The 13135-nt window shown below is 40.9% G+C and overlaps 2 protein-coding genes across 2 annotated transcripts in view; one reads left to right on the forward strand and one right to left on the reverse strand.

Moving 5' to 3' along the window:
- OGDHL (oxoglutarate dehydrogenase-like) overlaps nucleotides 1-2568 on the forward strand; it is a 50283-nt gene extending 47715 nt beyond the window's left edge. The window contains exon 23 of the mRNA XM_008642798.2: nucleotides 47-2568. Coding sequence (XP_008641020.1) covers nucleotides 47-170 — 124 coding nt within the window. The 3' untranslated portion in view covers nucleotides 171-2568. The remainder of the gene's footprint in view (nucleotides 1-46) is intronic.
- Nucleotides 2569-11516: 8948 nt separating this feature from the next.
- On the reverse strand, nucleotides 11517-12926 carry CUNH10orf53 (chromosome unknown C10orf53 homolog). The gene is made up of 2 exons (XM_008642882.2): nucleotides 12549-12926; nucleotides 11517-11578 (listed from the first exon to the last, which is right to left on the reverse strand). The coding sequence occupies exons 1-2, from the start codon at nucleotides 12793-12795 to the stop codon at nucleotides 11517-11519; spliced, it is 309 nt and encodes a 102-aa protein (XP_008641104.1). The 5' UTR covers nucleotides 12796-12926.
- Between the last annotated feature and the right edge of the window lie 209 nt (nucleotides 12927-13135).

Raw genomic sequence — 13135 nt, forward strand, 5'->3', positions numbered from 1 at the left:
CTCTCTTTTCACCTCATTTGTCTGCCCAATTCTTTTTGTCATGCAGGTATGTTGGCCGAGAGCCTGCTGCTGCAGCTGCCACAGGCAACAAGAACATGCATCTGGTGTCACTCCGAAGATTCTTGGATACAGCTTTCAACCTGGAGGCCTTTGAGGGAAAGACATTCTAACTGCAGGCTACTGACCTGTCTCTGACTGGTAGTCTCTTAAAACACTGCATCCAAAAGGAAAGTGGGGAGAATACTGGAAATTATGTATTTTTGCTTTACCAAATAAAAGGATCCAGCAGCTGACTTCATTACTGTGTACCTTGCTCCCCAGTTTATAAGGAGAAAACAATTCCAACTTACCTTCTACCATTTTCTGTCACTTGTCTATTTAAATTGGGATGTCTTTGACACAAGAAGCTTATTCTATCCTAAGATGCAATGTCTGGCTTGGTGAGGCTCATATCTCAGTCTATGGGCACTGTCTAAGTACTGTAAGTAAGTAGAGCAGGCATGGACTGCACCATAGTTATGCACACAAGGAAAATAAATTACTTACTTCTGTCTATATATCAGAGAAGAGTGATGAAACTGAAAAGCAGAGTTGGTAGATGGTTTTGGTAGAGAAATGTGCCAGAAGTGTTTGTTGGAAGGAGATGGTGAGGTAACGTGGAGATGTGAGGAGGAGACTGGAAATAGGGAGTCACATTACAAAGTTGTTCAACTGGGGGATAACAGTAAGTAATGTGAACCACTTAGATATGAGATCAGGGAGGGCAGAAGTAAAAGGGGCCAGGAAAAGGTTGTTTGGGGATAGCTGAGGAGGGAAGAAGTGTACATGAGACCACAGCTGACAGAGCAGTGGGTGATCACGAGGAGAATTCAGCATCAAACGACTTCAAAAGTAAGGTGCTGGGCTGCCTGCTTTGATGCTGTGTGGTATTAGGGAATTGTGGGGTCCTGTAAACATCCTTGTTTTGGATGAACACTCTTCCCTTACCATACCACTAAGATCTGCTGTTCTTTGACCATTACAAGATTTTGTTTGGATGAGAAATCTCTGTTTTTGCAACAAGCAGTGGGTTCTCAGCTTTCTCCAGTGCTATTCCCTACCTCACAGCTCCTTGCTGATAAAAATTCAGCTCTGAAGTGGCTATTCCTGATTTACTCACCCTTTTTTAAAGGAAGGTGGGCAAGCAACAGCTGCTGATTTACCAAAAGCACATGCTGTGATTTTGCACAAGTAGTAATGGTTATTTTTGGTCCCTTATGTTTATTTGTCAATTTAGGGTATCAATTGCTATGTACTTTCAGTTTGGACATAATAGTGAGCCACCTCAAGAGCTGCTCTGTGTCATGGGGCTGAACAGGAGATGCTGGAGGGGAGAGAGCAGCAGTGGCTGTTTCTCTTCCTGAGAGGTAATGCTTGGCTTCTGGGGAGGCACTGCACGGCAGGATGGTCTGAGAACCATTGCTTGTGCTTTCTCCACAGTGCTAGAAGGCAGGTGAGCCCAGCTTTCCTCTCCCCTCTTGATATAAGAAGTCCTGTTCCCTCTGCCCCAGGAGAACCTGGCTCTGAGTGGACATTGTGACTGCAGGTTTCTGCAGCGCTAACCTATGTAGTGGCAGGAGACTTTTTGCCATCTTTGTGCTGGCTGGCAGAGGGAATGGTGAGGTGAGCAGTGTCAGTGGGGTACAGAGGAATGGCCATGCGTGTGCTGGAGCAGGGAGCTGTAAGCAGCTGCACAAAGCCCTGTGCCCCAGCAGTGCCCTGAGGGAGGGTCAGGCTGGATGTGCTGAGCAGCCACCTGGAGACAGCATAAGAAGTGACTGAAAAACAGAGAGATGAGACTTCACCCCATCTCCACTTGCCTGTCCTGAGCATGCTCCTTGGACATGCTTTTGCTCTGGGAGTACCTTTTGCCCTGCTGCTGCTGTATGGACTGTGACATAACAAAGCATGGCAGCTTATGTCTGATTCAAAGAGTCGGGTGATGCTGGAAAGCTTCTTGTCTCATCAAAATAAAAAGTTGTAATTAATAACTTTTAGCTACGATCAGGTACTACATACCCAGGCAGGTTTCCAAAAAGGCCTGTGTGCCTTATATTGTCGTTTTATTTGGCTCAGATACACCATGATGGTGAAGAAACAATCCTTCTGTCAGAGCGTAGAATTGACGTGGTAAGGTACTTACCATGGCATCCAGAACTGAACGGAGTCTAATGTTTGTGAAACTCTGTAGCATCCTTTTAAATCAGACTGGTTGCCCTGGGCTTTTTCTCTCACTTAAGCATTTAAGCTAATTCAGTCTTTGAAAACCTAATGAACTTGGAAAGTACTGCAGTTGACAGCCACAAATATTGTCTCCTATCCCTTTCTATAGCTCAAAACATTAAGCTGATAGAGAGTAACCATCCCCTGAAGTATTTTAATGCTTTTATGAATGCTTGTTTCTGTAGCAAGAATTGAGTGCAGCTAAAATATACTCTGTTTATTGTATCCTCAGTTTGCATAAGGCAGTCAGTGCTGCATGAAATATGATAAATGCACTTATGCCACAGTATATGCAGAAGTAGAAAACAAAATTAACATAGAAATATAAATGGTAAATGACAGATTTCCACTCTCATTGTGTATCATAGATTGTGGCATAATAGTTGCATAAAAATTCTATCAAAGATGTAAAAAACCCCAATAAAATAAAAGTGCGTAAGAAGAAAATTCTCTGTTATGGCTTTTCTTTTTGACAATTTCTCCTTTGAGTGGGGACATTAACAACCCATTTGTAAGAGTGCTAGGACAGCTCGTTTTTCTGTTTTCTGTTTGTTTCCTCAATGGTGGCTTATTTAAATATAGAAGTAGTGAGAGAGACAGCATATGAACTAGAAAAAGATAATTATTCAAAACCATTGAGTCAAAATTGACAATAACATTGAGGTTATATTAGAACACTTTGTTTATTATTTGCTAATTTTTTGAAATAACATGTGAATGCGTTTTTATTTCAAGGAGAGTTTTTAGAACACTGAAACTAGACTGGAATTAACATCTAATTTCTAAACATTCTAAGTCATTAATCTTTGTAGAATGTTTGAAAAGGACTGAAGTATTTCTTCTGAAAAAAGTCGGCATTGAAATTCAAATGACAGCTTTGCAACTTGGAAGAAACAGCAAATGTGAGAGTGAACTGACTTCATCTACTTGGGGACACACCATACTGTGCATGCCCACAGCAGCAAGTCTTAGCTTCTGTCACTGTTCTTCATTTCTGATAAGCTGCACTGACAGCAGGAGTGTGCTTGGTGGAAACCTTTGCTCTGCCCATGGTACAGTTGGAGTCTGTGCTAGAGCAGAGGAGTAACCTGTTCTCCAGAAAAGAAACCATTCTGTTTGTTCCAGGAGATAAAAATTAATGTGTGAGACTAGGCAAAAAACAGGAATGTGTGTGCATTGTTTGAACTGAGTAGATGAAAGTGTGTGCCTTGGGGGGTGTTGTCTGTTTCGTTTTGTTTTGGTTTAAGTATCCCTTGCTAGACTCTCTGGCTGCTGTTCCAAGAGCTCTGGGTAGCTCTTAGCTGGGTGTACAACCAGCAGATGTGCTGTCTCTGATACAGAGATGAGAATACCCACTGCTGCTAATAATAACAACAAAATGAAAGCTTGGGAACCTCTACTCTATGCTTTCACACATACATGTATCTATATATATATTTTATATGTATATGTGTATCTCCTTTTAATTGCTGTTGGCATTGATGACATTGTTTAAAACATGAAATAGAGACACACTCAATAATCACAAAAAGCCAGAACAGCCCAAAACGCAGATAGAATACATTTGTAAACTTAACAAGTCTGGTCAAAGATGGAAGAAAAAAGTCCAGTGTTCTCTTTTATATTGGTTCAGTGAATTCAGAATGCTTTGATTTTATAGGCAGCTCCTCAGGTTGGTGCAGGGCTCTGGGATGCGATGAGGGGCATCAGGGCCCCTGCCAGGCTAACAAGCAGCCCAGCAGGGGATAATTAATTATGGCTGATAGGACTGGCCTGTGAGCTGTGGGGGTTATAGCCCAGGTTTTGGCCACAGCTGGCCCATCTCTCTCTAATTTGTTGTTGTCCCCGTAACACCTCAAGCACTTCACCGTCTTTTCCTAGAATGGAGGGCTGTGGCCGTGCCCTCTGTGGGCCCTTTTAGCATCACTGCCATTTCCGCAGCAGGAGGGAGTTACAGAGTTAAGGTGCGGGGAACAAGGCCTCGGACGGCTGCTGGGAAAGGCTCAGGAGTGAAAGGAGGCCTCAGGCTCCCAGATACTTGGACTTTCTGCGGGTAGGTAAGAGACTGGGAACTGGGTAAGGATGTCTTGTCCTGCCCCTGGGGTGAAGGGAACATTGTTCTGTGAATTGTTGTCAGAGCTGCTGAGGACTGTAAGGCCTAGAGTAAAGAACTTGGCATGGCTGTGGATTTCTGAGGTGAGCCAGTGGTGAAAGCTGCTCGGGCTATAAAATACTGCCACTTGCATTGTGAGTGCAGTGAGGCTGGTTTGGAAAAAGTAGGGGGACCTTTGGGTGGTAAAGAAATACATTTTGTTCTGTTTGAAAAAACTCAATAAAGCAAACACTTAAGCTAATTATTCTTCCCTCGGGAGAGGTGTAGAATGACCCAGCTTTTTCCAGACTGCAGCCATCATCTCCAGGTGAGACCTGCTGGGATGGACAGACACTGAACCTCTGCTTCTCCCTCTTTCCATGTCTTGTGGACAAGATTGCAGGTCTTGGAGCTTTGGTCAGCACCTGTCATACAACCTTCTTGTGCTGATGAAAATGCGCCATTTTAGACACCAAAAAAATCTTGGCAGCTGTGAGTAATTTTGCACATACCTTTCTGCCTTTGTTCTTGAGTAGTAAAGGTTACTGAGTAGAATAACTACAAAATGGCAGAAGGCATTCAAGATTCCTATTGGCACTGATAAGAAAGTTTTGTGGGGTTTTTTATTCTTTGTTGCTTTTGGCTTTTTAGTAGTTCTGCAAAGTCCAGTTGTGTAGCAACAGGAGTCTTGATTTCATGGATTCTACTGATTAAAAAGATAATTGAAAGTTTTTCTTCATTTTTATGCAGAACAAGGACAGAGATTAAGTGGGTACATTTTCTTAATCATTGGTGTAAGATATCAGGAAACAGCATGCAGTCTAAAATAGGGATTCAACATACTTGCTAGAAGGAAACAGGAATATTTTTTTCTTTTCTAATTCATGCTTTTTAACATTGAAACCACTTCTGGTTTTAGATACCTCTTAACTGTTATTTCAGGTTTTTTTAATGCTGTTATTTAAAATGTAGCCTATTATCCAAAAGGAATAAAAGAACAAAAGGAGTAATTATTCAGGAAAAATATTTTAGAGAATTATTAGCTTTGATTTAAAATGTTTCACGGATTTCCTCAAAGTTTTCAATTATTAATAAGCACGCCAGGCAGTTCCTTTGTGATACTTAAGTGATTCGGTCATTAATGGCAAATGGAAATCTAATTTGTTTAGAGAGGAAAACAGTTATAGTCATCACTAAAGATGCTGTGTGAAACCCTGAAATATAATTTCAGAAATCTTTACTTGCTGTTCAATAGCCCATAAATTCACTGCTACTCTTATAAACGAGCACATAGACACTTTCTGGCCATGTCATACACAGCCAATGTTAAATTCCCCTCCCCTTCAGGAGAGGAGCCTGCCACAAGAGGAGGAGGTCTGCATGAGTGCTTAGCTTGGGTCTCAGTTATTTTCCTTGGGTGGTTAGAGTATCCCTGTAATGGGTTTGTTTCAGTACTGGTTTGAGTGACTGCATTTCGCTTGGAATTCCACCTGCAGTGGAATAACAGCTGTCTGCACACAGACTTGGTTGAAGGGCAGTGATGTTTAGTGCTCCCACAGAATTCCCCATGCACCTGTGATGCTACCCAGGCTGAAGGAAAAGTGCAGATCAGTGCTAGAAGCTGCCTGAAAACACACCACTTGCACCCTGTGTTCGGGGCTTGGCTGTGCTGTAGAGGAGACCTGGTTCTTCTCTCTGCTGTCCCTAAGTGACCTCGCCCAGGCTGTGAGGTTAACTCTGCAGTGATGCCCTGGGTAGTCTTGCTGGGGTTCCCACTAAGGCTCCTCTATCTGGAGTGAGTCAGTTCCACAGGAAAGGCTGGGAAGTAAATATGAGCAGCCACTGTGTGCTGGCCAGGACTTTGCAAGGGCAAAGTTAATTAGTAAAAGGCAAAAGACATATGAAGGAAGAGTATGTTTCATACACATTAGAGGAACGATTATATTTCCCCAAATGAGCATATCCACTGCTGGGGGTAAAATAAAGAGGCTAAAATAAAATTGTCTAATATAGAACATGACAAAATGACTGTACATAATTTACCGTGACCAGAAATAAATGTTTAACAAACTGCTCCCAGTAGGCTTGTTAAAGATGAAATATTTATTACTATATGTTAATTACAGAGTTTAAGCAGTACTTAAGTAATTTAAGGGGATTGGCTTCATCTTGCTTTCAATAATTTTATGTGATTAAATCCTCCTTCATCAGTTGCTCTTTGTGCTACAGCAGTTTGCCCAAACATATCCTCAGTTAGTCCGTGTTTGCAATGTTGGTTGAATTGTATAGGATGAATAGTGGACAGTTTTCTTTGTGAGTTTCACGGCCCAAGCAAAATCAAATTCCATCAACACTGATGTTTTTGCATGTGGACTGAAACACAATAACTTGTCAAGTCTAGAAAAATCCTATTATTATGGTAAAGTTGTATGTTACTCTCAGGATACTAGCTGCTGACATTACAAATCAGTTTTGAAGAAGTCGTTATATACTTTTTTTAGGCTGCAGTATGTGCAACAAATATATACTGAGCATTTAAGTTTTCCTCTTTCCCCTGAACAGCATAAGGTATCTGTAAATATTTTGCTCTTTTACATCTTAAAATACTGGTTTTTACCAACCCATTTTGCACAAAATTACATTGAGTAAAATTTTTGGCTTATCCTGACTTCAAACTGGTGTTGACAAAACTGTCATCTTGGAGTTGATGAAGAACTGAAGCTCTGTGTTGCTTAGGGACTCTTCCTTGCAACAACCTACTGCCTATTCAGAAGGAAAGATAAACAGAAATAAAGCAACTTAATCTCCAGTGATTCTAAACAGTTCCTAGTTACACTCTTAGATAATCAACTTCTCCTGTGATGTGCTCATTTAATAGATACCTGGTCATATGTGACCATGTTTATTTAATGTGGTCTGCAATATTTATATCACAATACACCCTTCTCATCATAAACCAGACAGTCTTTAATTTATTTACACACACATATTCTAAGGCTTTTGCTTGGACAAAACTCTACAGGCTTCAGGAAAATATATCTGAATGTTCATGTCAGTTTATGACTGCTCATAAATAGCTTCTGAAGAGACTGCCAGAAAAAAAAAATCTGGTATTTTTCCTTCTTTTCAGCATTACTGTTCTGATATTTATGTACATTAAAAAATTAGGGACATGCTATATGAAGTGTGATTATTTTTGTTACTTCCATTTTTATTTCATTAGGCCTTTATCACAATGCTGAGGTCCCTCATTAGACTTATCAGTAAAATATTATTTTGTCATAGTGAGCACAATATTGCACAGCTCATAAGCTCAATATATTTATGCAGATTTCAACTTTGTGGTACCTGTCCCTGTAACAAAGCCCAAAGGGAAGGAGATCTCCGTAGCCACATTCTGTTCTCCAGAATTAATTCCAAAGCCTACAATAAAGACCACTTGTTTGCAATGTTTCTGGCTATACTTCATATGACCTCAGCGGGCACATTTGCATATACACCTATATGTGAGCAACTATTTATGTGCCTGAAAAGTGCCTGTGTGTTGGTGCAGGACAACTCTTGTCTTTTCTTAAAACTGCCTTGCAAAACTGAAAGCTGTAGCAAGCAAACAGCTGCATTTCATATCAATTTAAAATTAATTTCAAATTAGTGATGCATCTTCTCTCTCACTTGAAGGAGCCTATACTGAGGATTACTGTTGTAATTTCCTTCCCATGCACCACTTCTGTCTCCACAGAAGAGCTCCCAGGCCTTTGTGGCCTTTTATTTTCCCCTTGATCAAGCTGGTAACCATGAAAGTACGTATGTCTTGCAGCAATAGCTGTGCCACTTTTGAATTAGGCTTCTGAAAATTACCTCCTTGGAAATTAAGTGTCTGCTGTCTTTAATATGATAATGTATGGTATAAACACCTGGAGGCTTCCCCTTGTAAGGGCAACTGTCCTGCTGCAGTGTACGGCTTGTGCAGCCACTGGGAGTGATGGCCAAAGTCCTCCTGTTTGTTGAGCATGAAGAGTGGTGACTTGGATAATGCCAATTTGCTCTTTTTTAAATGTGCTCCTTATATGAGGAAGAAGCCTCATCTTTCCTAATATTGTTTGAAACCAAACACCAATAAAGAGTACCAAGATTAGGAGCCCAGAGATGCTACAGGCTGTAGAGATCTGAACTGCTTTGTGGAGGTGCCTCTCTCCATCAGTTCCAGAGGTAGCCCAGGGCAAGCCAGCTCCTAACTAAGGTTCACTGAAGTGCCTGCGAATAACTGACAAACTCAGTCTTTGGAGGTGTGTTCTGCAAGGGGGGAGTGGACTGGGTGCCACACAACCGTGCTGCTGTGCAGTCCATACTTGCTGCAGTTGTTTTAATCTTTTTCAAAAAATTTTTTGAATGTTTTTAATTTGTTTCTTGATAGCTAATGTATTTTATGTATATTTTCCCTCTCCTTTTGAAGAAATTACTGGAAAAATTGTCAGATTTTCCTGAGCCATTTGCAAAACACGAGGAAATGCACATGATGGAGCTTAATCATGTTATAAGAGATTGTTACTGTGAAAGACATAACTATTTTAGTTATATTGGGTTATTGTGCCATTAGTACCGTTTGACTGCCAACTGTGCAGCGGCGGGGCTCCAATCAACAGGAACCTGGGAGCCTTTTCCATTGCAAAGAGTGCCAAGGATAGGAGGGAGAGAGGCTCTTAGTGGTACAGTTTTTTCAGTGATTAATAATACTTGAGATCCATTTCAGTGATCAGAAATGTGCCTTAATGAGACAATTAGTCAAACCATAAAAGCTGCACAGCAATTTAGTTGGTGTTACTACTGGAATAATTTGCTGCGGCTGCTTGCTTCTTCCTGATTTGACTTTATCACAATGGTCTGTCTGAAAGTCGCTGTAGAGAAGACTTGGAGGCTAAATTCAGTTTTCAAATGGCCATGATTATCTACAGGGCAGATAATCCCCTTAAAAATGAGGAAGAATTTGAGGGGGGAAAAAAGTGGGTATTAATTATAAAAAATTTACATGCCTTTGTCCAAGTGGCTACTGTAGTGCCTATCCAGCTGCCTGCTAGTGCTGTGGAACCTAACTGCAGGTACTGTTTGGGGGACAGGTACCAGACTGGAAGGGCTACTACAAATCTGTATTTATTTCTTCCTTATGTAACCAATACATAGTAATGGGAGTTGAGTTCTCTTTATGTGGAACTATGAGATCTCTTTTAGGTGCAGCTGACTTTTTGTCTCATGCTCACAATTTGGTCATAGTATTACTCTAAAGCAAAGTCAGAGCAGTTACCCTCAACTCACGCTTGTCTTGAAAGCTTGCTGTTTCAAATCTGCAGTTTTGTGTTCCTCAAAGCTTGTTTGTATTTACTCCAGCTAAACATGTTGATCTATTAAGGCTTAATATTTCCCTGCAAAACTGCTGTTATTTTAACTTGGAGGTATGTCAGAAATGTTCTCAAAGTGTTGTTAAAGAGGGCACCAAATAGAGCAAAATTAATCCACTCAACAAAAAACCAAAATAAAACAAAAAAATCTACCCCAAGACTAGTCACACTAATGAGCTTATCTCCTTGCAGTGTTTCCAGTAATGTTCACAGCTTTCCATGCTCAGGAGATCTGGGGAGTTTAGTTTGCTATTTTTGGGAGTAAATCCTGCCCAGAACTAGCATTATTTAGACTAATTTAGTCTAATTAATTTGCATTTACCTAAGAGACCAATAAACAATTTACTGCCAGAGCAGGAAGCCATTTGTTGGTGTCCCAGTGACAAATGCAGCAGGTGGGTTTGAGAAAGCCCTGCCTGTGCTGGCAGCTGCACTGGAGCTGGGTTATGGGCAGGACAACCTGCTCAGTAGTGGCAGGGAGGGTCAGGGTGACAGCAAGGTGTCCACAAACTTCTGCTGTCCAGGGCAGGTGCTGAAAACCCAGTTTACTGTCTGTGTGAATGCTTGCTGCAAAAAGTGCTCCTGGCCAGCTGTGCCAAACTTAATTGTATTGATCTTCTCAATCCAGCTCAGTCTGGATGCTCCCACTTTCTAATCTTGTTTTATCAGAGTTGTAGAACGCAGAAATGTTTCAGTCTTCTACAGGGACAGTAGAATTCCTACTTTGCTCAACTTTGACTATTGCTTTTCTTACTAAAGAATATTGGTTTAATGCCTCTGTCACCTCTAGGGAAGGGGACTGAATCTGGACATAGTGATAGTGTTATTTTGACACGCTTTTGTGTTGGATCAGGGTATTGTAAATGTGGTTTGCTGTCTCGCTGCAGATTTCAGCTGGTAGAAGATACTGACTGACAGGTTCTCTTTGGGTTTTGGTTTTATGCTGGGCAGCCTGCCCTCCTGCAGCCCTGCTGGAAACTGCAGCTTTGCTTCCTGGTGCTCCTGGGCCTCAGCAAATCCTTGTGTTTCTTGGCTCAAACCCCTCTGTTAGTATGCAAAGATTAACACTTCCTTCTTTCATAACTAATTATGGGCCAAACTGAATCTTTCTCAGGGTACCAGCATTCTGGCATATGATTATTTGCAAGCTGTTGAATTTGCCTAAGTGTAAATTGTTTTTAAAATTACATTGAAGTTGAGTGTATGTTGACAAATAAGGAGCATAAATGAAGCCTCTTAGTCTAATTATTTTTGGGGTACCTGGAATATCAGTTGTGATAACACCCAGTCAGTTTCAGTCCTGTCCTTATGGCTATGCCAACTTCTTTCTCTCTACTTTTGGATTCCCTAGGGATGTACAAACATTCTCTGAGATGTTTGTCGCCAAGAGAAGAGCACAACTGGTATAACTATAAAAATAAGTATTATCAACTATGAATGACTTTGAAAGTATCTTTTACATAGGAAACTTTATAGAGTTGAAAGAATGAAAGATACCCAGGAGTTTTACTCTTCTTTTAACTAAATTCAAATTATTAAAACTATATACAAGTCAGTTCTACACATATTTGCGATATCCAGGGTAGTAACATCTGACTGGTTCTGGAAAAGGCGCTATATTCTTATTTGGTTGACATGGGGATATAACAATATTATCCCCTTCATTAAGAGACCTAGAAGTGTAAAGAACCAATTGGTAATATCTTTGTGATGCAAGTAAATTGCCTGACAGAAACTCAAGATTAAAGGGAAAGTGTCCTTGTAAATTGTTAAGCATTTAACACTGCTTTTCTGGCTTCTTCACAACGTGGATCTAACTTGCCATTACCTCCTAAGGGAGAAAACCACAACTTAGAAAATAAATGCAAGTAAATGTATTTACCTTTTACATTTCTACTTCTTACTCCAACACCTATAGTCCTTTGTGTTCTTCCTCACAGTGCTTGGACAGAGCTTGGCTCTGCTGTGGTTAACTCTGTAATCGGAGATGGATTCAGCCTTGATCTGGAGTTGAAACAGAGCAAGGCGTGGATGCAGCAGTGCAGGCCATTCTGCAGGCAGCAGCAAGGCCTGACAGCCAGTACTTCACTGTCCAGCATAAGTCTAGGATTGGAACAAGGAATCAGTCTTTTGTTGCAAATTTCCAACTGGAACCTCCCAGTTTCTGATCTGTCTGCCTTGCTTTCAGGAAGATTCAAACCAGCTGGGCTGTGGTGCTGGAAAATCCATTGTCCTTGGTCAGTTTGCTGCTTTTTCTTAACAACTGTCTCCAGTCCTAGAGAGGCTGTTGAAAAGAAGGAAAGGGAGAAGGAGATGAAAAAACTTAAGCCCCAAACTCCTGGTCTCACCCGCAGCAAAGAAATGATGACAAAATTACTCTCTGCAAGGCAACTTTGAAATGGTATTACCTATGTCTTGCTGGAGAAGAGGAGGGGAAGACAAAAAAACCCCACACCAAAAAACAGCAAAGAAACTTAAGGCTCAAACAAAATAAAAATTTATATTTTGAAAGCAGAGGGAAGCCCTAATACCTCTGTGGACCAAAACTTAGCAGGTTTTCTTGTTGTTGCATGCTGGTGCATGTGGGATGGCCTGGGACAGTGCTCTCCCAAGCATGGCCTTAACTCCCAAGCCATTCTCTGTTCCTGACTGTGCCTTTCCAACTGCCTTGAATATAAAGCAGTACAGAGCTTAAAAGTGTAAATGTTGATGGAACCTGGACTGTTTATGCCTTAGGAAGCACTCGTTTCAAAATGCAAGTCCTTTTGGAGACACCGCAATAAATAAAACTCAGGAGTTACCAAAATCCAGGTCATGGATGTTACAATGAAATACAATCTCCCTATCAACCACCAGGTTTACAGCATTCCAGTCTGTTACCACTTCCTGAATAACGTGATGTCCATCTGCCTTCAGGATAGCTGGAAAAGGGCAAAGAAGCAGTGGCCAGTACTGTAGTTGCTTGGTTTCCAGTGAATTTTGAGTGTATCTAAGTTTTAGCACTTTTGAGGAGGAGAAAAACCCAGTGTTAATGTAGTTAAGCGCCATACAAAACTCCCCACAAAGCCTATCAGCTTTAATCTCTGGCTTCACTATTATTACATTAATGGATCTCCTTTGAATGAAGCCTCCCCCCTCTGTCTTTTCTAGGTCTAGGGGTAAAAGGCAAGAAATTAATTTTGTACTTGTATTTGCTATTAACTGGCAGAGCAGCTGTAAGAAACACAATGTATTTATTTGTAAGTACCATAGAATAAGATTAAATTCAAAAGAATTCTCCAGTAAGCATTAAGATGGTGTTATAGAACAGCTGGAACATTAAGTGAACAACCTTGATAACCCAATTGTTCATTGACGCATAATTCATTTTTCTTCTACTGAAAGAGTA

The sequence above is a fragment of the Corvus brachyrhynchos genome, unplaced genomic scaffold (genome assembly GCF_000691975.1).
Source record: "Corvus brachyrhynchos isolate BGI_N302 unplaced genomic scaffold, ASM69197v1 scaffold279, whole genome shotgun sequence".
NCBI lineage: Eukaryota > Metazoa > Chordata > Aves > Passeriformes > Corvidae > Corvus > Corvus brachyrhynchos.